We start from the raw sequence: 24,512 nt of genomic DNA on the forward strand, positions 1-24,512 counted from the left end.
TGAAACTTGTAGAATAGGTGATTTATTAATTTGTAATTTTTGTGCAACAGAATGGAATATCAAAGGCTTGAGAGTAAATGATATTTATTAAAACTAATTCCTGAAGACTTCTGCTAAGTAATGTCTCAAAAAAACAGACTAAAAGCCATGACTAAGTAGCAGGCAAATTTCTCAAAGACTACCTATCTTCATTTCTGTAAGAGTTATTTCATTTTGATAAATTTTACTTTTGTGTGAAATGCATTTTTTTAAGTTTGATGTTATAATAGACCATTTTGGTATAAAATTTGTATTTAATTCCCCCCCCAATGTACAGTACATAAATAAACATATACATTTTTAAAAAATTTTTTAAAATTATAATGATAAAATATACACTAACATTAAATAACTTTTCCATTCTTGTATTTGCATGTGTAGATATTAACATTATATTGTATAAATTTTTAAAATGTAAAATATTTTTTAAAAAGGAACTAAATAATTCAATTCTATAAGCTTCATATACTCTAAACCACATCTGTTTCTGACATGAGCTGTTTATAGTAAACAAAGTATATTTTTTTAAAAAAAATTCAATTATAGTTCTAAAAATATGGCTATCTGTTTTAATTGGAATGCAATGTGTTAATCAGTTGTAGATGGTTCTTTAAAATATATTTTAGCTGTTCAGTTATTAAATTATTTTACTGAAATATGATAGTAAGATTCTTCTAAGAATTAGGATAATAGTAGATATACTACAATTTTAGGAATTATACATATTGAAATTTAACAGTGTCTATTGAATGTATTGTATAAGTATTATTGGTTGATAGTTTTGAAATTAGAACTATTTTTTCATAATTATTCTTAATGTAAAATCTTCTGTAATATTTTCATGGAACAGATCCTTTGAATCTATTTTCCAAATGCAAAATTTTTGGAAGAACCAGTTAACACATAAAGAAAGCCAACCAACCATCTGTCTCATTTTCTTCTGTAAGGAAAAAAATGTGAAAGAGTTCTTCACAAGAATCAGAGAAAAATTTAAAGGTTTAGAAATCTAAAATGCAGAAATACTGGTCGGATAATTAGATATATGAAGCAAGGAGAATATAAACTATGAAAGAAATCAACAGAAGACATTATATGTAGTTCAGGGTTGAATTATGGAGTCCTTGGTGACCTCTGACCTTGGTTGCTTTTTTTGCAGACTCTTCACTACCCAGCTAGGTAACATCAACACTGCTAACACTGATGATGTAACTAGTTGGATAATTAAATTTATGAAACAAATATGTATAAAACTTTTTATGGATCTCTTAACACTCATTTAAATATTGCTTCAATTTTGTGAGCAATGTGAACTTATCAAACATGATCCTTTTTTCTTGGAATAATTCTATTCATCTGAAATGTTGGAGTTATACAAAGTCCTTAAGAAACTACTATTAATAATTAAGCATTTATGGTTTTATTGTTCACCAATAGATTGCTGTTAGTCATATATAATTTTTTTCTGTTGGAATTAATAGTTTTAAGCTTTTAAAATTCAAGATTTCTTTTACGTACATAATACTGGGTATTGTAGAAATATAGACTGTACATTCTACAAATAATTGCATTTTTATTCATATGAAATTAATAAACAAAGAACAATGATACTTCAAGGCACAAATGCAATTGCAAGACTGAGCCAGCTCTATAAAGTTATGTAGAAAAACAGAATATAAATTGAATAAATAAAAAACTGTTACACATTTAGAGATTGCTGCAGGTACATTTTAGAAATACTTCAAATTTTATTTCTTTAAAATGAATACCTGTGCACATTTATAAGTTCCACCACAGTGTGATTGTTGCATTGTAAATTTTTATGAAAGGTTTATATCACACTGTTTCTTTCAGGGATTTATAAATATATATGCCCATTATTAATTTACCAAGAAATAACAGTGATTTAATTCAGTAGCATTTAGTTCAGGTGTAACATATATAATTTCTGCCTTATTCTTAAAATGTGCTATACAGATAGGCCCAGTTTAAGAATGAGATTTGTTCCCAAGTTGAATTTGTATGTAAGCTGGCACAATATTATGTATTAAGTAATATTGTATAATGAATTTGAACCATTGTGTATTTAACTTGAATCACTATGTATTTAACTTCAATTTTGCTACAATAGGCTCTGTTCTTAACTATGGGCTATCCTTATATTGGGATATTCTTAACCTGGGAACTTGCTGTATTACAGTCATAATATACTAAATGTACTAATATTGCAGTCATAATCATGACTTGAAAGACTGCACATAATCTTATTCAGTGTGATTCCTGTAATTACATGTAAGGTAGATTGCTATTGTTTTATGCTCACCAAAACCCAACTAAGGTTAAATAACTAAGGCTACATAACTATGATTGTAAGTCACAATTTAAATTAGACTTAGATCTGTTGGTAGCATAGCAAATACCTGCATGCAGAATGGGCTTATTTCACAGTACATCTAATTTTTCCATATCACAATTTTATTCAGGAAAATTGTGGGTTTTATGTAATACATAAATATTTTTTCTTATTTTTATCTTTACCACCATGTATACCTCTGAATTTGGCCTGCCCTTTAAACAGAACACATTTGAGGGGAATGTAGAAAAAAAAGGAAAATTGGACATGTACTAATAATTTGTTTTCTTCAATATAAATAGATAATAAAATAAATAAAATAAATTGATTTTTAATGCAACAGATGTATGTTGTTATTTTTAAACTGAGTTGAGCAAAGCAACTGCATTTACTCCTTATAGTCTTTTCAAAGTTTACTTTAAACTTGCATGAAAGAGTAACATTTGCTGTTTGTTAGCAAAAAAGCAAAGCTTAACATTTTTTAAAAAAATTACATGATACTACATTAGACATTGACATCATGATATAATTGTACTTTCGAATACTGCTTAGGAGATAACTATGTGAAGTAGAAAATGTTTTGAAGTAATTCCAAGTTAGTGTAGAAACTGCTTGGAATGGTTATCCAGCTAATTTTGATTTTTGTTTGTTTGATTTCCTGGATATGTTGTAACAGTGTTGTTCATCAAAAATTGGTTAGTTCAATGTATTGCAGTTCTCTCTTAACCTTAAAACAAAATACAGTGTTAACTTGGTTTCTAGCTGCTGTTTCTGTGTTCTTCCCTGTAATGTTTCCACCATCCATGTTCTTTCGTAGCCTTCAAGATGTTCAGCAAGGGCAGCAGTCCACAGCCAAAGTCAAAGTCCAGTCACGCCCCCATTCCCAGGCAGCAGTGCTCAGCGCTAGCACCTCCTTGCTGATGAGAAATGGGAGTGTCCAGTTAGAAGCAACACATGACAGTGCATCTGCTGTCGGCAGCAGCAGTTTGCACAATGAACTTGGTATGCAGGCATTACATAACTTAGTGCAATCAAAGTGTTTATTCTGTAGCTTTGTGGCTTATAATGCATTCTACCTAAACTTGCTTAGTCTTGGCTTTATTTCAGACTGTTGAGGCATGTTTCTTACAGCAAATTGCTTCTGGCCTCTCTTCTGCAAGACTTCATATGTTAAATTATTAGCTAGGGTTTTTTTTTTTAAATCACTGATTGAAGATACTGAATTACGTATATTAAAATCCATCAAAATACCATGTCTCAACGTTTTGCATTCGTTTTAAAGATTTTAATTATGCACGGAACTATAATAAATGGCTTTTAGCATTAATATTCAGAATGCAAATGATAGCATTTCAAACTTTGTTATTATAATACACTTTTGTGTTAAATGTTGCCATTGTAAGTTGTTTATGGTCCTCTTTATAGTACTGACACTTGTGATTATTTTGTTGTATTGATCAACATTTCTGAATTCTGTAGTGGAACTTATGTTTGGATATGGAAACTAAACCTAGAGAAGGCATGATACTACTTGTACTTTAATAATTTAGCAAGCCTATTTTTAATTAAAACATAATTACAAATTATCATAGAAATGACTTCCACATCTGTTTCATGTTGGATGATTTAAATTTGTACCAGAGCACAAAATGTGTCACGTGACCTCTGATGATTGCTGAATTATCATCCACAATGTAAAATCCTATTAATATTTTAATCAGGTAGGAAATAATTGTGGCTTGTGTGTGTGTGTGTGTGAAAGCAGTGCTAAATTTAAACACTGATACTTTCAGTAGTGGATGTAAAGGCAGTCTGGCTAGGATGTCTTTGTGCCTTCAGTCACCAAGATTGATTTGTCTGATCTGGCTGGCCAGGTGGTAGTCCTTCTTCCCTCACTGCTCTGTGCGCATTCCTTCCATTCCATTGCCTGCTTGGAAGAAGAGAATACCCATCCCAGATAGGGATGTTCTGTTTTGGAGTTAGGGTATGTGATATATATGATAGCTGTATTCCTCTGGCTATAACATCCAAAATTAGATTTTTGAAAAGAGAGGTTTTTATGTATGACCAGGTTGATCACAACTTATTTAGGTGTTGCAGATGTCTCATTTTGCAGTCTTTTTTCTTCTCTATCGTGTTGCATTAGAATTCAGTAGTGCCATCTCATGATTAACTGGAATAATGTAACTTGATAAAATGTGTTTTTGACGACTTTGAAGAAGGCATACTTAAAATAGCAACTTGCAGATTGCGAAATATGTTTACAAAGCATTAAGTAAATTATACAGTAAATACTATTTTGCTAAAGCTGCAATTCTACTTGTATTTTCCCAAAATTAAGTCTTAAGAAATGTAATTAATTTTATGTGAACGGAAAGACAGTATCTTTGCTGGGAAACAAAACATTGGGATTTTTTTTAAAAGAAATTGGTAACAATAGTAGTCTCTCACTGATTATGCAAAACTCTTTTTGCTGCAAAAAGCAGTCATAAAATGAAATTAATATTTTTTTGTATTCATCCTAAAAATACAGTCCTGGGAAATAAACAGAAGGATCTTGCTGAAATTACTCCCTGGTTGAAAACTAGATTTTAAATTAGGAAACTATGCCTCTCCTTCTTCTCCTTTTGCTGTTTTTTATTACATAGCTTGTGGGAAAATATAAATTTTGCATATGTGCTGCACAATATCCTTTGAATTTCTAAATCATTGACAAGGTTTTAAATGAATTCACATTTGTTTCATAGTAATTCTATATAATCAGGATAATTTTTCCCAGTATATTGGCAAACCTAGTGGACAAAATCAGTTATAAGCTTTTAGACCAATAATTACTTTTTTAATACTTTTTTCAGTTGGTCTGCCCTTTGCATCACCATTTTATTATTGTTCATTTTAGTTTTAATTCTTTAGGTTGCCAGAACAGACATCATTACTAAAGAACCACAATTTGTGAATTCTTACTTTGCATAAATAGCTGGAGCTTCCATATAAATAGTTTATTCAACCAGAAGCAAACAGGAATTGTGCTGATTTTATTTTCTCCAAAGGACAAAATGGAGAATATCTTCTATTAGCATTGTCTTTCCCCAAAAATGTGAGCTTTTGTGTCCTTATTTTTCTGTGGTTTAGTATCCCAGAATTAACTTAGACTACGGTATGCTGATAAATTTGAGAACTTGATGCATTTTTAATGTCATGTTATATGCTGTTTTTTTAAAAATAATTTGTATAAGGAAGAAAAGATCAGGAAAGCTATTGCAAAGATTTGAAGTACCATCTTTTGCTGGAATAATTTTAGGATCATGTCTGTTTTGATGGAGCTCTTAATCTGATGCTATGGCTCTGTCTATTAGAATGTGCTGCTTTATTGGTACCTGCAGCATTTAGTGGTAACTACAGAACGAGAGAATTTTGGAGTTACAGTAATCTTTGAATGTATTACTTTTATATTTATATTTTGGAATGGATGAGCAGATGACTGCTATGATTCAAATGTAGGGAGTTCCTATTTTCTTGTCATCTAGTTCTGTTTCAAGAGTTATACAAGCCTGCTACCTCTGATTAGGATTTTTTTTTCTCAGAGATTTTTGCTCTTTATTGGTAGGACATTTCAGAGTTGTAATTATGGCCTAATAATGTCCTTGGAGTGTTATTGTTTACATGCTGGAAGCTTAAATCAAATCACTTAAAAGTGAGAAGGTAGACATCCGTAGAACCAGAGTGCACAGTTAGCCTCACTGCTTCCATATTTGACACTACAGGAAAGCATATAGAGGGCCTGGTGAAAAATGGTTAACTTATAAGTGATTAAATGTTGGCTTTTGATAATATAAGTGGTTTCTTTTTTTTAAAAAATGCTAACTTATTTCTCTTTGAATCATAGTCACATTATATATTAGATTATAATGTCATCATTTGATACCTCAACTTTAATCCAAGGAGCCATTGCTGTTGCAATCATTAAGTCATTTATGCCAAGAAATGTCAAAATATGGCTAGAATTGAAGCTTCACTGTGTTCAGCAGACTTGATAAACATTTTTCTGTTAGGTAAATGTATATACCTCTAGAACCCTTGTGTCTGTGACCTTCAATTGGGAGAAACAGTGCATTATTGGGCAACTATTTTTGAATCAATATACTTCAAATGGAGTAACTTAAATAGTGCATCAAAATCTGGGATTCATGACTCCTGTAAATTAATATTTGGTTAAGTTGTGGCTGCTTCAGTGTCGCCATGCTGCTGTACCACTGCAGTCAGCCATAGTTGCATGTTAGTCATTTCCAGTGCTCTCTGCCAGCTTTTTACAAGGAAAGTCAATTGGGAATCTGGCAGGAAATCAAAAGTTACTCCCACACTCACTGCTTTTCTGCCTGTCCCTAGTCATTCTGTTTCTCTGTTTAGGTAAGGAAATATATCTGAAACCTTGACCTAATGACTAATGACCCTAAACATTGCAATAAATCTGTCAAGGAATGGCTTGGAGGAAAAAAGGAAAAGAAAAAAGAAATGGAGTAATCTGGAAGGAACAAGTCAAAGTCTGTATCTGCAGCAAATCCCATCAAGACATTGTGGGATAATTTGAAATGGGCTGAAACCCCTCTAACATCACACAGGTGAAAAAAAATCTGCATGGAAGAGTGGGAATAAATTGCAGTGGATGTCAGAGACTGGTAGACAGTTATAAGAAATATCAATTTGAGGTTGTTTCCGCCAAAGGAGGCAAGCACAGATAATCCACACTGTTGAGTCTGGAATTTTGATAGAAAGACTTTGCAGTTGTTAAGTGGATCACCATGTGACCTGATTTTACAACCATTTTTGCTGCAATCGACTGCATTTAAGAGAATCATATGGTTGATAAATGTATTACGTGGCCGTTAAGTGAATCCATTCTCTTAAATGGGTGTTGTTGTTTTTTTACCAAAACCATGTGTGTGTGTGTGCAGCAGTCATAAGTAACTATTTGTGGGTCCATCATAATTACTTCTGGTTGTTTAAGCAAGAACTGCCTGCATTAGAGCAAAGGGTATACTTATCTTTTCCACAGAAGGAGATGGTATATCTGGTTTTTTTGGGGGTTGAATAAATGATTACAAAGTCAGTTTTTCATAGTGTTAAGTTATACCATCTTTGTCTTTATATATTGTTTGAATGAATACAAACAATTGTTTTGTCCATGGGGTATATTTAATTTGTCATATGATTATATACATACTTTAAAGAAATCAAATAAAAAAATTAAATAAATCTACACACTAATAAGGGAAATCTGGATTCCACTCTTAAATTCATTCATATACATTTATATTATTTTTATTGTAACTATAGTGTGTCTTATCTCACTATATTTAAGGAAGTGCCAAGAAGTCATCAAATGCATTATCAGCCAGGTACCAGTGATTTTCAAGTGTTTAGATATCCAAAATGTAGCAGAAACATATATTCCTATTTTTTCTCTATGCCTTAGGTAGTAAAACTAAATTTAGATTTTTTTTTAAATGGTGCTGGATGACGATATTCATTGGGCAAGTCATTCACTCATGGTGTTCTGCAGAGTACCATTTCTTCATCTGTGCTACTTATATCTAAATAAAACCATTAGTGGGAGATCATATGACGTTTTGGAGTGGGAGGGATTCTAAATTGAGGATTATTTGTGTTACATTCCCAAATTGGATGATGTTCTAATCTATTGCTACAAATGTTGAAATTTAATATAGCTTTACCATAGCTTAAATGCATAGTATTGCCATATTTGGAATCTAGAGAGGGATAAAGGAATTAATACTATGAAATTGTTTTGTTCTGTGTTGTATAAATTGCCCTTAAAGGGAGAAGTTTTGAGTAAGTATTGTATTGTAATTTCTCAGCTGGTATTCTTTTCTCAAAGCCAATATGTTTGCTATCTTTATCAATATGAATGAATTACTGGCTTGTTTGACCAAAAAAATCAGAGTCCTTCTTTAAGGGAAATTGGAGATTTAGAAATAGGACAGATAAATAAGACAGACAGACTATAAAATTTTGAGAGCCTGAGTTTGATTTTATTTTTAAAAATCGTTCACAGTTTTGTAACTCTTCTGTCAGGTAATCTGAATTTGATTTTCTGTCAGTGTAAGCAACAGGGCAAAAATGATTTGTATCTACAAATGATAAGCCTGTGTAATTGGTATGGGCTAAACTAGTTGGAAAGCTGATGTAAAGTCAGTTATACAAATTATTATTTTTCTATTTCTTCATTCATATAATAGAGTTGTTATAACATTCCTAGTTATGTTGATATACAGCATGTACTTTCTAGCTGGTGGAATGCTTGCAACAGAATACTAGCTTGCAATCTCTAATTTAGAAACTCTATCTTGCATATATGGTAATAGCGTGAACATGCTTAGGATAAAACTGGACTTCAACAGCACCTATGGCAGATTGACAAAAATGAACTGAAAAAAATCCTGTCCTTACTATTAACAGAAGATGCTGCTCATGGCATGTTTGCAATTAAAGCTGGTAACCACTTCTACACTTTTTTTCTTACTAAACAAATTTATGATAGATTTAAACTTGAAATGTAAGAGAGATATCTACTTTATTAAAAAGTGTGAATTACCAAATAAAAGAAAAATATTTACATTGTACATCCATGAAAAATAAGAGAAAGGATAAGAGTGTAATAAATAAAGGTGTTTGATATTATGGATTTGGAGTTTAGGAATATATGCAATGAAGTGAAGGCCTACATTGGATTATAAATTATGACAGTGATCAGCAGGAAAGAAATAAGTTGAATTAGTTTGCTTATATAGGTTAAATGAATTCAAAATAAATATGTGAAGGAAGAATGAATTGCTTGAGAGGAAAGGGAACTCCAAAATAAGCATGGTTGGATAGAATTGATGAGATTTTGAGAAAGAGAGAGATTAGAAGTTTAAAGAATTGAAAGCAATATATGAGTCTATGTAAGGATGCAGTAGAAGATCAATGTTTTCCAAGGCTAGAAAAGTATGGAGAAATATAGACAATGTTACATTTATGAAATAATTTTATTCTACTTTATTTTTCTTTCTTTTTTAATCTCATATCTTTAATTTTTTGGTTTACGATTTATTAAACTTTTTATGGATTTTGCATTTCTTGAACAGGAAGAACATGATAGACGTGCATGTTTGTATATACTTGTTCTGTATTGAAACCAAACTATGGTGACCAATGGATTTCTTCTATAGAGAGGTTTAATGGAGACTATGACTCCTTCATTCCCTGTTTCAGACAATGAAATGGGCATTTTCAAAGGAACTATGCATATTATAAAACAAAAATGCACATCATCTATTTGCTCAAAAGTTGTAGTGAACTGTGTACAAGTGTACAGCATGTCATTAGCTATACTTGAAGAGTGGAGTCTTTTTGTTCTTCTACATTTTTCTATTTTATTACTTTTTAATTTAATTGTGTCATTGTTTTCTTATTTTAGTAACCGTAGAATTCCACTCTATTGAGATGCAGAGTTTTATCTCCCTCTGCTGATAAAAAGGAAGCATTGCTAATTCTTTAAATCTGTGGTTTGATTGATTTGGTTTGGTTCAGAAGACAGAAGAATAAATGGAACCAGAATGAATAAGACATGTCTTTTTAGGGGTTTGGTTAGATCTTAAAGGCTAAAATGCAGAAATATAATGTACTGTGTTCCTTAAAAAACAAATAATCATGAAAACGTGTGATTTTCACCAGCTTTAATCAGATTTTTAAGTGATGCAGTGATCTTGGGCCTTTACAATTCACTCTTTAAAATTCTACAAAATCCTCAAATTGTAAAAAAAAAAGCATGCATCAAAAAGGTGTGCAATTTTTCATTTTTCTATGTCATATAATAATTTAAAAATTCCAGTGTGTGATATTTTCATACACACATAAACACAGAGTTAGCAAATACAAAGATTTAGTCCATTTTATTTACAATAGTTAGGAACTTAAAATCAAGCATTTGTCTTTACATCTATCCTTTATTCCTTTATTATCTGTGTTAGGAACCATTTAGTAACTGTTTCTATCAGTGGCTAATAATCATGGGTTGCTAATATATAGTTTTAATGGAAGCAGACTTTCCATGTTTTCATCAGGCAATAGAATTATCATGACAGCAAATTACATACATTGGCATAATTTCAAAGAAGCATTTGCTTCTGTCTGTTTTAAGCGTATTGCCAATTAATTTCACTGAATGGTCTTACATTCAAATATTATACAAGACAAATTCTTCCCCTTTCGTTTATTTAATTATTTAACTATTTTTTTGCAAATACATAGATCCAATTTATTAGCTTTCTCCTACAGGAAAGATAGTCTTACTGCTGTAGGAATTGGTAAGCCAAATAAGTTGATTTTTAAAAAAAAAATAAAAAATCCCATTGTAGATATTTTAATTGTCTTGATGTTGTGTTTTTAATGTTTGTGTTAACAATCTAAGCCAAATAAGGATGATGAAAAATGGGTATATACATTAGCCAGCTTCATAAATGGCCATGTGTTAATCTCTAATCCTGATTTTGGGGATCTTTCTTATTGATTTTTCTTACGATTTTTAAATTAGGGTGTATGTTTGTAGATAATAATATATTTGTTACTACAGTGTTCAAAAATTTCATAATATTTAATCTATCTTGACTTTCTCTTCAATAGGTAAGTTCAGTTCAACACTCTATGAAACGGGGGGCTGCGATATGTCGCTTGTGAATTTTGAGCCAGCTGCAAGAAGAACATCTAACATCTGGTGTGTTTTTAAAAGTAATTGCTGTAGTTTATGCAGTAATACTAATTTTATTTATAAATGGATAATATTTGTAGGATTGCATTTTGATACTAAAAGCAAATGTGCATCAAAAAGAAAGAAAAAAAGTCATCACTGGGTTATGGCTCAATTAGACATTCTGCCAAAATCAAACATTTGTTTCAATATAATGTGTGTTTGTGTATATGAGCATATTGGGGTAATGTTCTATTTTCTAAAACAGAAAACCGAATTGAATTGGAAAACAGACTAAGGTATCAAACTAAACTTGTCTTCTTGTTTCAGTGATACGGATTCTCATGTCTCAAGTTCTACCTCAGTTCGTTTTTATCCACATGATTTAGTAAGTTTTTGCATTTGCTACTATTTGTTGCAAACAAATAATCATTATCTATCTATCTATCTATCTATCTATCTATCTATCTATCTATCATTTTATATTCTAAACTTAGCTGGTCCAATTAAATTCAGGCTGACCACCTGAAATGTATGGTTCAAATGGTCAGCAGCTGGACATTACAGATAGTCCTCAACTAAGAATCACAATTGAGCCAACATTTCTGTTGCTAAGTGAGACATTTGTTAAGTGAATTTTGTCCCATTTTATGACCTTTCTTTGCCACATTATTTAAGTGAATCACTGCAGTTGTTAAGTTAGACACGGTTGTTAAGTGAATCTGGCTTGCCCATTGACTTTGCTTGTCAGAAGGTCACATGACCCTGGGACACTGCACACGTCATAAATATGAATCAGTTGCCACGCATCTGAATTTTGATCACGTGACATGGGGATGCTGCAATGGTTGTAAATGTGAAAAACGTCACTTTTTTCAGTATTGTTGTATATTTGAATGGTCACTGTTTTAAGTCAAGGACTACCTTTACAGTTGCGGATAACTAGAATGACATAGCTGCTTTAATATATTAGGGCTAATATGTATAAATGCCTTATTGATATGCAATCCAATCATATGCCTTGTTCAGCAGTCCTAGTCTCATCCTTTGATATAGCATTAAATATCCCTGTAGCTTGGTGTGCAGGTATGCTATCTCTGCTATTTTACTTAACGTTGGAAAAGATCTGTATTTCTTTGTTGAAGACAGTTAGCCAATCCTGATATCCTGTGGCATAGCCATAGTGTTTTTGAGTAATGGTCTTAAGCAACTGTCATTCATATAACTCTTCCAGAGATAACTCTCTCCCCAGTACTTGTAGAGCCTTATACAGATGGTGGGTAATCAAGTAGTCATCACCTAGCAGGATTTCTCTCCTAACATTTATATTCTTTCAAAATAGGACTAAAGAAGTAAAATATGAAAGCAAAATCTTATTAATGTTATTGTAGCTTTCCCTCCCTCAGATCAGACTGAACAGACTGTTGACCATAGATACCGATCTTCTGGAGCATCAAGACATGGACCTGAGTCCTGATCTGCAGGACCATCTACAACAACAAGAGGAGCCATCGCAAAAAGTGAAACATTATTATCGCTTTTGGATCCTACCCAAAGTCTGGATTGGCATCAATTTTGATAGATTGACTCTTTTGGCTTTGTTTGACAGGTAAGTCCTGTATGCATTATACTATTCTAACATAGAATGTGTTTAGATTATTAGTCTGCTTGGGGAAAAAATCCAAAGATTCTAGAAGTATCAAAGCATTAAGGAGCAAAATTGCCGAAAAAATAGTTGACTGAAAACCGAGCAAGGTCATAATCATAAAATAGTTACTATTGAATAGAAAAGAAATCTAGAAAAGCAAAGAGGAAGTGATTATCTCTTCTTGTTGAGATTTGGACTGCCAGATAATTTGATTAAATGATGGATTGAATGATGATCCGCTTTGGATCTATTTAATAGAATAGATTTCAAGTGAAAATGTAGTTGATTATATTTCAAAATCAAAAATAAGCAAATATGTCTTCTGAACATGGATAATAATAGTTATTTTATTTGTTCTGCTTTCTTGCATTCTTTGTTGAAGCATTTCACTAACACATCTCTTTGCCCATAGGAATCGTGAGATCTTGGAAAATGTATTAGCTGTCATCCTAGCTATCCAAGTGGCTTTTCTAGGTTCTATACTCCTTATAGAAGGCTTCTTCAAGGACATCTGGGTCTTCCAATTTTGTTTGGTGATTGCCAGTTGCCAGTACTCTTTGCTGAAGGTAATGTTTTATCCTCACTGTTGCTTAGTTTGAAATTATTAACGTTGTCTACTCTGTGAGTTAATATACAGTATTTTCAAAAGATGTCCCTGTTTTATACCTTATTTTTGAATAATGACATTAAAAGAGCATCTTGAAGGGGAATATGGAATAATATTTTCCAACATGTGAACAAATCTTTTCAGTCTTCATATTCCTCTCAGTTCCTTTTTTTTATGCCAGAGAAGGAGATTGAAATAAATTAATTTTGCATTTAATTGTAAACCTGCCATAGTTCAGAAGTTTGCATAAACTATGGTTTATAGAACAAGTGTGGATTTCAAAATATATTTTATTGGATTGGATTGGATTGGATTCTGGCTTGTTCTTATGATTAAGAAGCCACTAATCCTCTTATTTAGATGTCACAGGAAATATTAATGTATGTGGATGTAGTATCTTGTCAGACAGACAATGATAAACACTTGGGAATATTATTAATTCTGCAATTTTTTATTTTTTATTTTGAAGTGAGATTTATAAAACTTGCAATCTTACAAATTGTTAAAAACCACATTAGATAATATTTAAAAAAAAATCCTGAAGTTTTCTGAATAATTCAAAAACTCACTCACAATTTGAGGTATTTGGATTGTTCCAAATGACGCTATTCCTTGATTGTGAATTTGGAATTTTTTTCCTAGGGAGCAGCAGTTTTCCTTTCTGTGGTAACCCACACAGAAAAACAGTTTATTCTTCCTATTGTTCATTAGGCTTTTTTGTATATTTCTGAGTTCTTCATGTCACATTATGAGATTTTATAGAAATGGATTATACATCGATACAGAATGTCCAAGGCAGATTTTCCTGGTCTCCTACAATCTGCAGGAGAAACGGGAAAACAAGCTACATCATATACCTTGGGAGACTGTTAAATGGCCATTTCCCCCACCAAAAATGGTCTTAAGAGATTTGTTTCTCTTTTGTTGCAATTAGACATATCTAAACTATGATAGACTTTTTAGTTCCCGTCAACTCTGGTTAATATTTGAGAAATATTTTTTCACAATTGAAAAATACTGTCCTGAAAGTTTAATGTGTCCAGGGAAGTCTTTTTAAATACCATTTGTGCAGATGATTATCTTAGGAGATACCAAACCAACAGTAACATTTTTCTACTATCTTTGCACTTTTTCAGAGTGTTCAGCCAGATTCTTCATCACCTCGACATGTAAGTTTCCCCATCTGATCTTTATGTAGACTGATAAATCAAAAATTGCTGCATCTATTGCTGTTGTTTCAAAAATATTGCCATTAAGGAGAAATTGTGCTTTAAAAACATTGATAGTTTTTTAAAAAAATCTATACAATATATCATATATTTACAAATGGCCAATATGCAGTTCAAAATGTACTTATTAAATCCACTAAAAATGAAGATAATGTTCTAAATAGAAAGTTTTTGAAGTGTTAACCACAGAACATAGAAAAACAATACACATACACAGCAATATTTATTTTAATGGTGCCTGATAGGAATTCAGGAGTCACAAAAGAGTTAAGGTAATTTCTATTACTTTAGTAGAAGCTGCAAAAAAAATATCTAATGATAGCAGAAAATAAGCTGCTGTTTAGAACTGAAAATTAATGCTACTTGAATCTTTGTTACTTGCTAGGAGTATGAAGCTGAGGTAATTGATGTAGAATTAAAATAATATTGTGCAATGTCTTATTGGAGTGTGTGTGTGGGGGGGAAACCCCTATTCCTTCATCTAGAAAAAGGCATAAGCTCTGTCTTCAGTGAAATTACCATGCGAAATGAAAAGTTTCAGAATTGACTTTTGAAGGAAGGAGCAATAATTTACAACTTAAGCTTCAGTACTCAAACTTGTATTCCAGGGTCATAACCGAATCATAGCCTACAGCAGGCCTGTTTACTTCTGTATATGCTGCAGTCTCATTTGGCTATTGGACTACGGCAGCAAGAGCACTTTTACTGCACGGTTCCAACTATATGGAATGGCTTTCACGAATCCAATATTGCTGCTTTCAGCAAGGGACTTGATTATGGGTGAGTGATATTTTCTATTTGGTGCATTTAGGTAAAGGCTGGAAAACCTGTAGCCTTCCAGATGCCGTTGAACCAAAAATGCAGCAATCCCAGGTAGCAACATCTGGAAGTTGCTAGTTTCTCCCAATCCCTGATGTATGGATTACTTTGTCATCTTTGCTCTGTTGTACCTAATTGTTCTATTTTAGTCTCTCCCTTTCTGTCTCTCTCTTTAAAAAAGATGAAGTGTTTTGATACACCAATCCCAAGAAGGTCCTTGAACAAAGATTTTAAGCGAATATACAGGATTTATATGCTAGAGAATATAATCAAGACATAGTGGGAAAATAGTACATGTAGTCCTTTTTAAGTGACTATCTTGCTTAGTGACCATTCACAGTTATGACAGTATTGAAAAAGTTCCTTTGCAACCAATCCTTGCATTTACAATCTTCTCAGGTCTGAAAAGGAAAGGAAAGCTGAAGTAGGATCATAACCACAGTCACAGTTTCATTTAGTGATCACTAAATATATTTACCAATCAAATTGCCAGTCCCAGTTTTGGTTGCTAAATGAGGACTATCCATAGAAGAAAACAAATGTCTCTCTATATCCTTCCATCATTTTATTATGCCAAAAGTATTCCTAGTATCCCTCCAATGTATTAGGAGATGTATCTTTCAATTCATGTGCTGCAATCATCTCTTTTAGCCTGTGTTGTGGATATTTTTTAAAAAAATACATTGGTCTCTGAACACGAATGTCTGATGATATGTGATGCAACTGTGTGGTCAGGACCAAAAATGTTCAACTCATTTGTTTGCTTTGTTGATTTTTGTATTGGGAATTAGAGGAATTTAAAGGTGAAGTATATTACCTTTAGTTTAGAGACGTTTAACACAGATATTGCCATTGTTATTTTTGTTAAACGCTGTAAAAAATGCACACCACCAAAAAATTGTCCATTTATATGACCAGATTTCAGCAATGCTGAAGAGATTGCTGTCACTAAGCTTTATAACCACATCATTTGACAAAGGACATGCTGGTCCCAATTGCTGTTGTAAGTTGAGGATCCAGGGCTTTTTTTTGTCATAGAACGCCCAGAACCGAGTTCCAGCACCTTTTTTTTTTTTTTTAACAAAAAAAAGCACTGGGACTATCTATACACACCAGTCATATACTTTTCTTCACCTAGCTTACGTCCTTATAACCATCTCAATCTGTTTTATCTCAGACCTCCATAGTACCTTTCTGTTGAACATGTTAATTTGAAGAATAAAAAACAAGAAAGACTTAGCTTGTGCTTGTCTCATTCTTTCTCATATACATATAAACAACAACCATACAAGATGCACAAGAGCTTCTGTGAAGCTACTTTTGAAGGAAATAAAGTAGCTGCTATGGCATGTACTGCTGAATTTGTGAAGTTAAAAAAAGTTTTAGAGAGAAGCAATATGTGTGGTTAAAAAAAGGTTTTGGAGAGAAGCAATACATTTTTGAGTCATAGGATTCAGTGTAGTATATATAAATCTTAATGTATTGCTAGTTTTTCTTAATTGTTCAATAATTAATTTCAGATATTTTGCTGTTTTATACAGTATCCTGCACTTAAACAAATGAGTTTTATAAATATAGACTCTTGTGATTATTATGTAGTTAAAACAAGTCTGATAATAGTGTCTGTTTCCTGCCATATGCATATAAGTGCTTGTATTCTACTAAAAATGAAATTCAACAGCTACTTGAAGTAATTCTTCCTCCAAAGTAAAGAGAACATTTATTCACCATAGTTCAGTGTGGAGAATTAGTCAGCAGTTCTTCATGTACTTACTATTTTTTATCATTTTTGTCTCCTATAGTGTTTATACTATGCTTCCCTATAGTATTCTTCATTGGTCTTCTGCCTCAGGTGAACACTTTTGTGATGTACCTCTGTGAACAATTAGATATTCATGTCTTTGGTGGCAATGGTGAGTAAAACGGTTTTATTTCATGAAATATAATCAGTAGAAAACTTTTCAGTGTGTTTCTAAAAATAATTTTAATGCTTATCCAAACTGTCAGTATTAAGTGTATTACAAGTTTAACCTTTCCAAATTATAGGTTGTCTTCGACTTAACAACATTTCCATTGTTAACCAATGTACTCATAAAGTGGGTTGTCACATACTCAGTGCGGCATTCCTGACAATTCCCCTTGTCATCAGTAAATACATTTTAGCAGTTGTTAGCTGAGCACCCACCCCATTCCGAGCCATTCTAGGCTTGGTCCCTCCCACCCCCAAACCTTAGAAAGGTAAGCCCACTCCCACCTGCCTATATCCCTTCCCCCATCTCTGCCTTTTGACTGTCCTGCCCCATGCCTTGCAAGGCAACGGGCAGTCCCAGCATTGTGTGGCTCTAGGGTTGCTTGCCATGCACCTGGAAGCAGCAGCCATCCCAAACCAAGCCACGGTCATCGTTGCCATCCTGCATTCTAAGAGCCCTGCTGCCCAGCTTAACTTTTTGATTCTTGCAGCTGCTGTTAATGAGGTGTTCCTGTCCTGTCCTTTTGCACCAAGAAACCCCATTGGCAAAAGCGCTCCAGCAAAAGCATATCCCTTTGCAAGCAGCTTCTCCAGTAACCAGCTTAGTGAAAAGAGGCAATTATTATTATAAATGCCCTTTTGTGCAAAGCCAACAAGAGCATTCTGACAAGAGCATTCCTTCTCCAGGAAACAATTCCTACCTGTGGCTTCCTGAGTCAGGCTTTATCCCATTGGACAAAACTGTTTCTCACTGTTTTCAACATGTTTGTAACTTCAAATGGTTGCTTAACAAGTGGTTGTAAGTCAGGACTACCTGTATCTGTCTGCCTAAGTACTCCTACAAGGCAGTGGCTTGATAATCAAATAGTTATGTACTGATTTATATAAGCAAACATAATTTTAAGCATATTTCAATATAATATAGGAGTGTAGGAAGCAATTCATGGTTTTATGCATTTTTATTCATAATGATTTTTTCTCTCTACAGTACTCAGTTGCAAAAAAAATGCATACCACAACATATCAATTGAAATATAAAAGTAGACGATGGACTGCTGCAAGTTAGGAAAGTTGAGGATGAAATGCATGAGTCTAGGGTTCACTTGAATTTTGCTGCTCTATGCCAAACTTTGTTTTGGTATTTTGTGTGTGTCTGTCTGTCTGTCTGTCTGTCTGTCTGTCTGTCTGTGTGAGTGTGTGTGAGAGAGAGAGAGAGAGCATGCATGCATGCGTGTCTGCAGACACGCATGCACATACACACTTTCAAGTCACTTTTGACTCTAGGCATTGCCAGTCCCTATACTTTTCTTCGCAAAATATTTGGAAGTGGTTTGCCATTTCCTTCTTCCTAGGATTAAAAGAGAGTGACTCCCAAAGTCACGCAACTGGCTTTGTGTCTAAGGCAGGGCTAGAACTCACAGTATCCTGGTTTCTAGCTTGTGTCTTAACCACTGCATCAACCTAGTTCTCTTTTGCTTTTATGTTATGTTAGTTACATGGTTGTTAAGTGAATCTGGCTTTTCCATTGACTTTGTCCGAAGGTTGTAAAAGATGATCCCATGATCCTGGGACATGGCAACTGTCATAAATATGAGTCAGTTGTCAAGCATCTGAATTTTGACCACTTGACCATGGGGATGCTGCAATGGTCATACGTGTGAAAAATGGTTTTAAAAATTATTTTAATGCTGTTGTAACTTTGAATGGTTACTAAATGAACTGTTGTAAGTCGAGGAGTACCTGTATATTATTTGAAAAGTAGCAATAATTTATTTTTGATCATTAAGAAGATGTGAAAAAATATTTCCTGAAAGTGAATTTATTTAAATTCTTTATACCCAAAGATACAACTAAAACAAACTTCAAAATAATAAATGCTTAATTTTTTACATCAAGGTTCATTTTACTAATTTTTTTATTATTCTTCGTTATTGTATTATATCTAGCCACGACGAGCCTCATTGCAGCACTCTACAGTTTTATCTGTAGTATTGTGGCAGTAGCATTATTATATGGATTGTGTTATGGGGCCCTAAAGGTGAGTAGTAGCATCAGTGCTATATTTTTATATAGTACAGTTAGATTTAAAATTGTTATATTCTGGTTTTTTTTTAATGGATAAATGCAGTTATCATTTGACTTCATGGTTTTATATTGTACAAGGACATAAGATCCTTTTTTTCATACAATACAGAAACCCAGGGATCTTCCAATAACATTAATTTGAAATAACTTCAAGATGCATACAAAAGTCCCGCATCTTTATACAAGAAAATATATTTAAAATATTTGTTGATATTAGGTGTAATGTAAGGAATGTAAGGTAAGGACGTTAGGCAAATTCAGTGTGATAGTATTATTATTTTATAATACTGTAATACAAAGAATACAACACTATCAAGAAAAAAATATAATAACAGTTTATAGTGAGAAACGAATCTCTCTTTTTCTCAATCCATATTATGATTATTACGATAAATTAAACTTTGCAAAAAAAGAAGTAAAAAAGCTACATAGAGAATTAATTTAGCCCGTAAGCTGCTAAATTTGTTAAGCAATACCCCAATCAAGAAACTGCCACAGAGCCATTAGTAAACAGCCCAAACAAAGAATCCTTAAGACCGCCCCCATCCAACCAGACAGGCAAGACACCAGAATACAAACTGACAGCAAACGGCACTCCTTACTAGCACTGATGAGGTTACCTAGTTAGGGTAATGAAATGTCTGCAAGAAAACAAGCAAGCTCAGAGAGCACCAAGGACCCCTCATTTCAACCCTGAGTTACAAATATTCTCCTTCATTAGTTCTCATTTATTTTTCCCAGGGAATTATAATGCTTCCAGATACTTTCTGATCTTTATATTGAGTAATGTGTACCTTGTTTCAGAGCTCTCAGTTGGAATTCTATGACTCCTGAATACTGGAATTGGATTATTTTATGGTTACATTTCATTATCCCAAAGGTGCTTTTTCCAAAAGGCAACTGGAATTCTGGGTTTTTGCTTTGAAAACATTTTGCTTCTCATTCAAGATGCTTCTTTAGTTCCCCACCAGCTAGTTAGAACTTGAAGAAGCTTCTAGGATGTGAAGCGAAGCATTTAAAAAACAAAACAAAACAAAGAAACTTGCCTTTTGGAAAAAGCCCTTTTCGAATAACTATAACTGGATGATTGAGAATCTCCATAGACATTTACATTTCATTACTTTTCTTTGTATAAATCAAAAAGCAGGTTTAAAATAATCCCCAAACCAAATAAACTTGTGGTTTAACCAACTATGCAAATGATATGATTATTAATTTTTGAATACAGAATTTCTAACAAGTTAAAAATAAAAATGATCTTTTACACTATAATTTGATGTAATCATTCTGATAAAGGAATACGTATTTGTCTACAGGATTCTTGGGATGGTCAACATATTCCAGTGCTTTTCTCAGTATTCTGTGGTACATTAGTGGCAATTTCCTATCATCTCAGCCGACAAAGTAGTGATCCTTCTGTCCTTTTGTAAGTGATGCATCCTGTTTCTATAATTACATCAATTTTGTTCCTCAAATTGAGAAATACTAGAAGAAATTAACTTTTTAAAAGCCTAATGCTGTTTCACCTTAACTCACTTGGAACTAGTAGTAAATAGATATAGGATTGCAATTGTAGCTCTTTGCTGCATTGAAATTTCTTCCTTAAAAGTGCCAAGTTACTCTGATTACTGCCATAGACTATGATGATTCTGAAGCATTTGTATATGTCTAGATGCAATAGTCACTTCCCAGTTGGATTATTGCAATGCGCAATAATGGGGCTGCCCTTGAAGATCACTTGCAAGTTGATAGTCCAAAATGCAGCAGGGCGCACAATATTGGGGTTTGCCCATATTGCATCTTTATTGCATGAACTGCACGCCTCTCAGTTTCCTTCCAGGTGCTTGTTATCACCTTTAAAGCCCTATATGGTACAGGTTATTTGTGGGACTACATCTCCAAAAGAATATTTGCCTATCCCACTAGATCAGATAGGGTAGGCACGCTCCCAGTCCCTTCCCTGAAATCTTGTCATCTAGTGGGACCTTGGAAGCGTGCCTTTTCTGTGATTGCTCCTACCTTGTGGAACACCTTCCCCTCAGCAATTTGATGGGTGCCCACCCTTTTGGCCTTTCAGGAGACTTTAAGACCTGGCATTTTATCAAGGTGCTGAGATAGGATTGTACTATTGTTAGGCACAACCAGCCAACCCACTTTTGAAGAGTTCAGTTAGCTATTTTATTGCTAATCCTATACACAGGAATTTTCTCAGAATAGAGGTTTGCACCTAGGTGAGACTAGATAAAGTTCAATGGCATTCAAGGAAGGGTTGGATTTTGCCCTCTTGTGCCCACATAGAGATTCTAGAATAAGTCCCTGTTTGACTCCTCTCCCTGGCTTGGCCAGTCCCTCCTAAAACTGTATAGATAGATAGTTTGAAATACGGACCACATAGTTTGAAATATGGACCACTGGAGCCTACCTATCCTAAGGAGATGATTAAGGCACAGAATTTTTGTTTTATTGCTTTACTGTTTTTATGATTATTTTCTGTGATAAAGCAATCTTTTATCTTGGTTTTACAGTTGTTATGAGCTGCCCAGGGCAGTGATATAAATGATATAAAATGGGCAGTGATATAAATCTTCTGAATAAATAAATTTAAGATGCACCCAGAGCTTCGTAGGAATTATTTGCATAATAACAGTCAGCTAAAAATTACACAAAGTACTTTAAATTACTTACAGATATGTTTGAAATATTGAACTGAAGCATTTCTGATGATATCTAAAAGATAAATGTGTAATAGTTAAATAGTAACATTCATTTACATTTTCAAGTTTCAACTGTTTCAGTGAAGCTATGAATGATTGGCACCTTGCTGTAGAGCACGGGTGTCAAACTCACTGCGTCACGTGACGTGTCGCGACGTATCACGACTTTTTTTGCATTGCCGGAGCTGGGGTGGGCGTGGCCTCCGCATGATGCAACCGGCCCACAGGCCAGCAGTTTGACACCCCTGCTGTAGAGGATATATAGAAGCAATTTATAACATTTTATCTCATGATCTACAGCATTGTAAAGACATAGTTTGTTTTATCAGAAAATGAAGACTCATTTTCCTTTAAACTGGAAGGAATGCTTTAGATTTGCTTAGAATACAGTAATGGATAATGCATTTTCTGTAAAGACTTTGTTTAAAACAAGTATTTACTTTAGTTCTTTAGTGCAATCAAAGCTTTTTCCGACTTCAGAAGATAAAAACCCAGAAGATCCACTATCTGAAGTCAAAGACCCCTTACCTGAAAAGCTTAGAAACTCAGTGGTAAGTTGGAACGTAGTTTAAATTATTAATAATTCTCACAGGTTTGCTATCATGAGTACTAAATATTGAGCTAAATAGTTGACATATTTCTGGGATGTTTAGGAATAATCACCATCTGAGTCATAATCCAATGCTTATCGATGTTTCAATGTTGTATACAGTTATATTTCCAGTAATATGAACACCACTAGTATCTGCTGTAAATAAGCCAAATCTGTAGTATAAGAGACAGTTTAATAAGTTTCATGAACAGAGGAAACTTTCAGAACTATTAATACTGATCATTGCTCATCTGGGATTTGTAGGAGATACTGTCCAGAACATTAGGAACACAGTAGCTCATGTTAGGACACCAGGTTGGAGGTTAGCAACATCCGCATTCGAGACCCAAAGTGCTGCTGCGTGGCAGGATGAGCTCCTGTCTTCCACTCCAGCTCCTTGACGGGACATAAAAGGAACCCCCACGGACATCCCCAGGCAATGGGGATGTCATCCTTTCAATCCAAAAGCACTTTAAACGGTGCGACACAAACGGGATGGGGAGTGCAGAACATTTGGAGAACATCCCAATGTGCATGTTCCATGTCTACAGCTCTATGAAAAGAGTATTTGATTATGTCAGAATATCTAAGTATTTGTATATCTTTACCACCAAATCCGAACTGGAACTTTTTAGGCTGTATGGGTTTTATTATACTCACATTATATTTATTATATTAAATCAAACAATACATTCTGCTGTAAGAACTTTGTACCACTAGTCAAGTATGGAGCTGGTAGTGCCATGGCTTGGGGACGCTTTGCTTCCTCAGGACCTGAACGACTTACCATTGATGAAGAAGCGTGAATTCTGATCCTGTTAGTGAATTCTGCAGAGAATATGAGATCATCTGTCTGCCAGCTGAAACTGAAGTAAAGCACAAATAGATCATACAAAAAGTCAGTGATTCCAACTATACAAGGAAATCTATAAAATAATGGAGAAAGAACAAACTCAGTGTCAAAGGACTGATATAAATCTCATTGAAGTATTATGTGGAACCTGAAGTAAGCAATTAATGCAAGAAAACCCACAAATGCCATTCAATTGAAGCCATTCACCATGGTGGAATGGGCCAGAATGCCTATCTATTAATACAGGGGTCTTCAAACATGGCCCTTTTATGACTTGTGGACTTCAACTCCCAGAATTCCAGGCACACTGGCTGAGGAATTCTGGGAGTTGAAGTCCACAAGTCATAAAAGGGCCAAGTTTGAAGACCCCTGTATTAATATGAGAAGCTAACCACCAGTTTCAGAGAATGTTTGGTTGCAGTGGTTGTAGCTAAAGATAATGAAAACAATTACTGAATCTACTGAATCATGGACACATTTATTATTGGATTACTTTGCTTGTGAAATAAATTAAACAAGCACCACTGATGTTACTTAATCTCTATATATCTTGCTGTAAATACAAATACAGTATAAGAGTCACATGATGCCAAAGATATATATACAACTTAGGTATTTAAATGACTTGTTCAGACTGTGCTAACATTTATGATACTCTGTTATAACAATTGTTTAAAAAAATAATCTCTGTACAGCTTGGCAAGTTGTCTGGTACCTAAACCCAAATTCCACAAATATGTCAATAAAAACTGGGGGAGGGGGGGAGTATGTTTTGAGACTATAAATATTAATTACATTGCTATATTCTGAAACTCTCTTCAAAATAACTATGTGAGTAATAAAAATGTGGAAGTTGACATG

At 33.6% G+C, this 24,512-nt stretch overlaps 1 protein-coding gene across 1 annotated transcript in view; it reads left to right on the forward strand.

Moving 5' to 3' along the window:
• PCNX1 (pecanex 1) overlaps positions 1-24,512 on the forward strand; it is a 93,754-nt gene that overhangs the window by 38,609 nt on the left and 30,633 nt on the right. The window contains exons 8-18 of the mRNA XM_015823519.1: positions 3,207-3,391; positions 11,072-11,162; positions 11,466-11,523; positions 12,527-12,744; positions 13,196-13,349; positions 14,527-14,559; positions 15,228-15,399; positions 17,241-17,351; positions 19,354-19,445; positions 20,809-20,918; positions 22,652-22,757. Coding sequence (XP_015679005.1) covers positions 3,207-3,391; positions 11,072-11,162; positions 11,466-11,523; positions 12,527-12,744; positions 13,196-13,349; positions 14,527-14,559; positions 15,228-15,399; positions 17,241-17,351; positions 19,354-19,445; positions 20,809-20,918; positions 22,652-22,757 — 1,330 coding nt within the window. The remainder of the gene's footprint in view (positions 1-3,206; positions 3,392-11,071; positions 11,163-11,465; positions 11,524-12,526; positions 12,745-13,195; positions 13,350-14,526; positions 14,560-15,227; positions 15,400-17,240; positions 17,352-19,353; positions 19,446-20,808; positions 20,919-22,651; positions 22,758-24,512) is intronic.

Source organism: Protobothrops mucrosquamatus, unplaced genomic scaffold (assembly GCF_001527695.2).
Source record: "Protobothrops mucrosquamatus isolate PMUCROS unplaced genomic scaffold, P.Mucros_1.0 scaffold1897, whole genome shotgun sequence".
Classification (NCBI taxonomy): Eukaryota; Metazoa; Chordata; class Lepidosauria; order Squamata; family Viperidae; genus Protobothrops; species Protobothrops mucrosquamatus.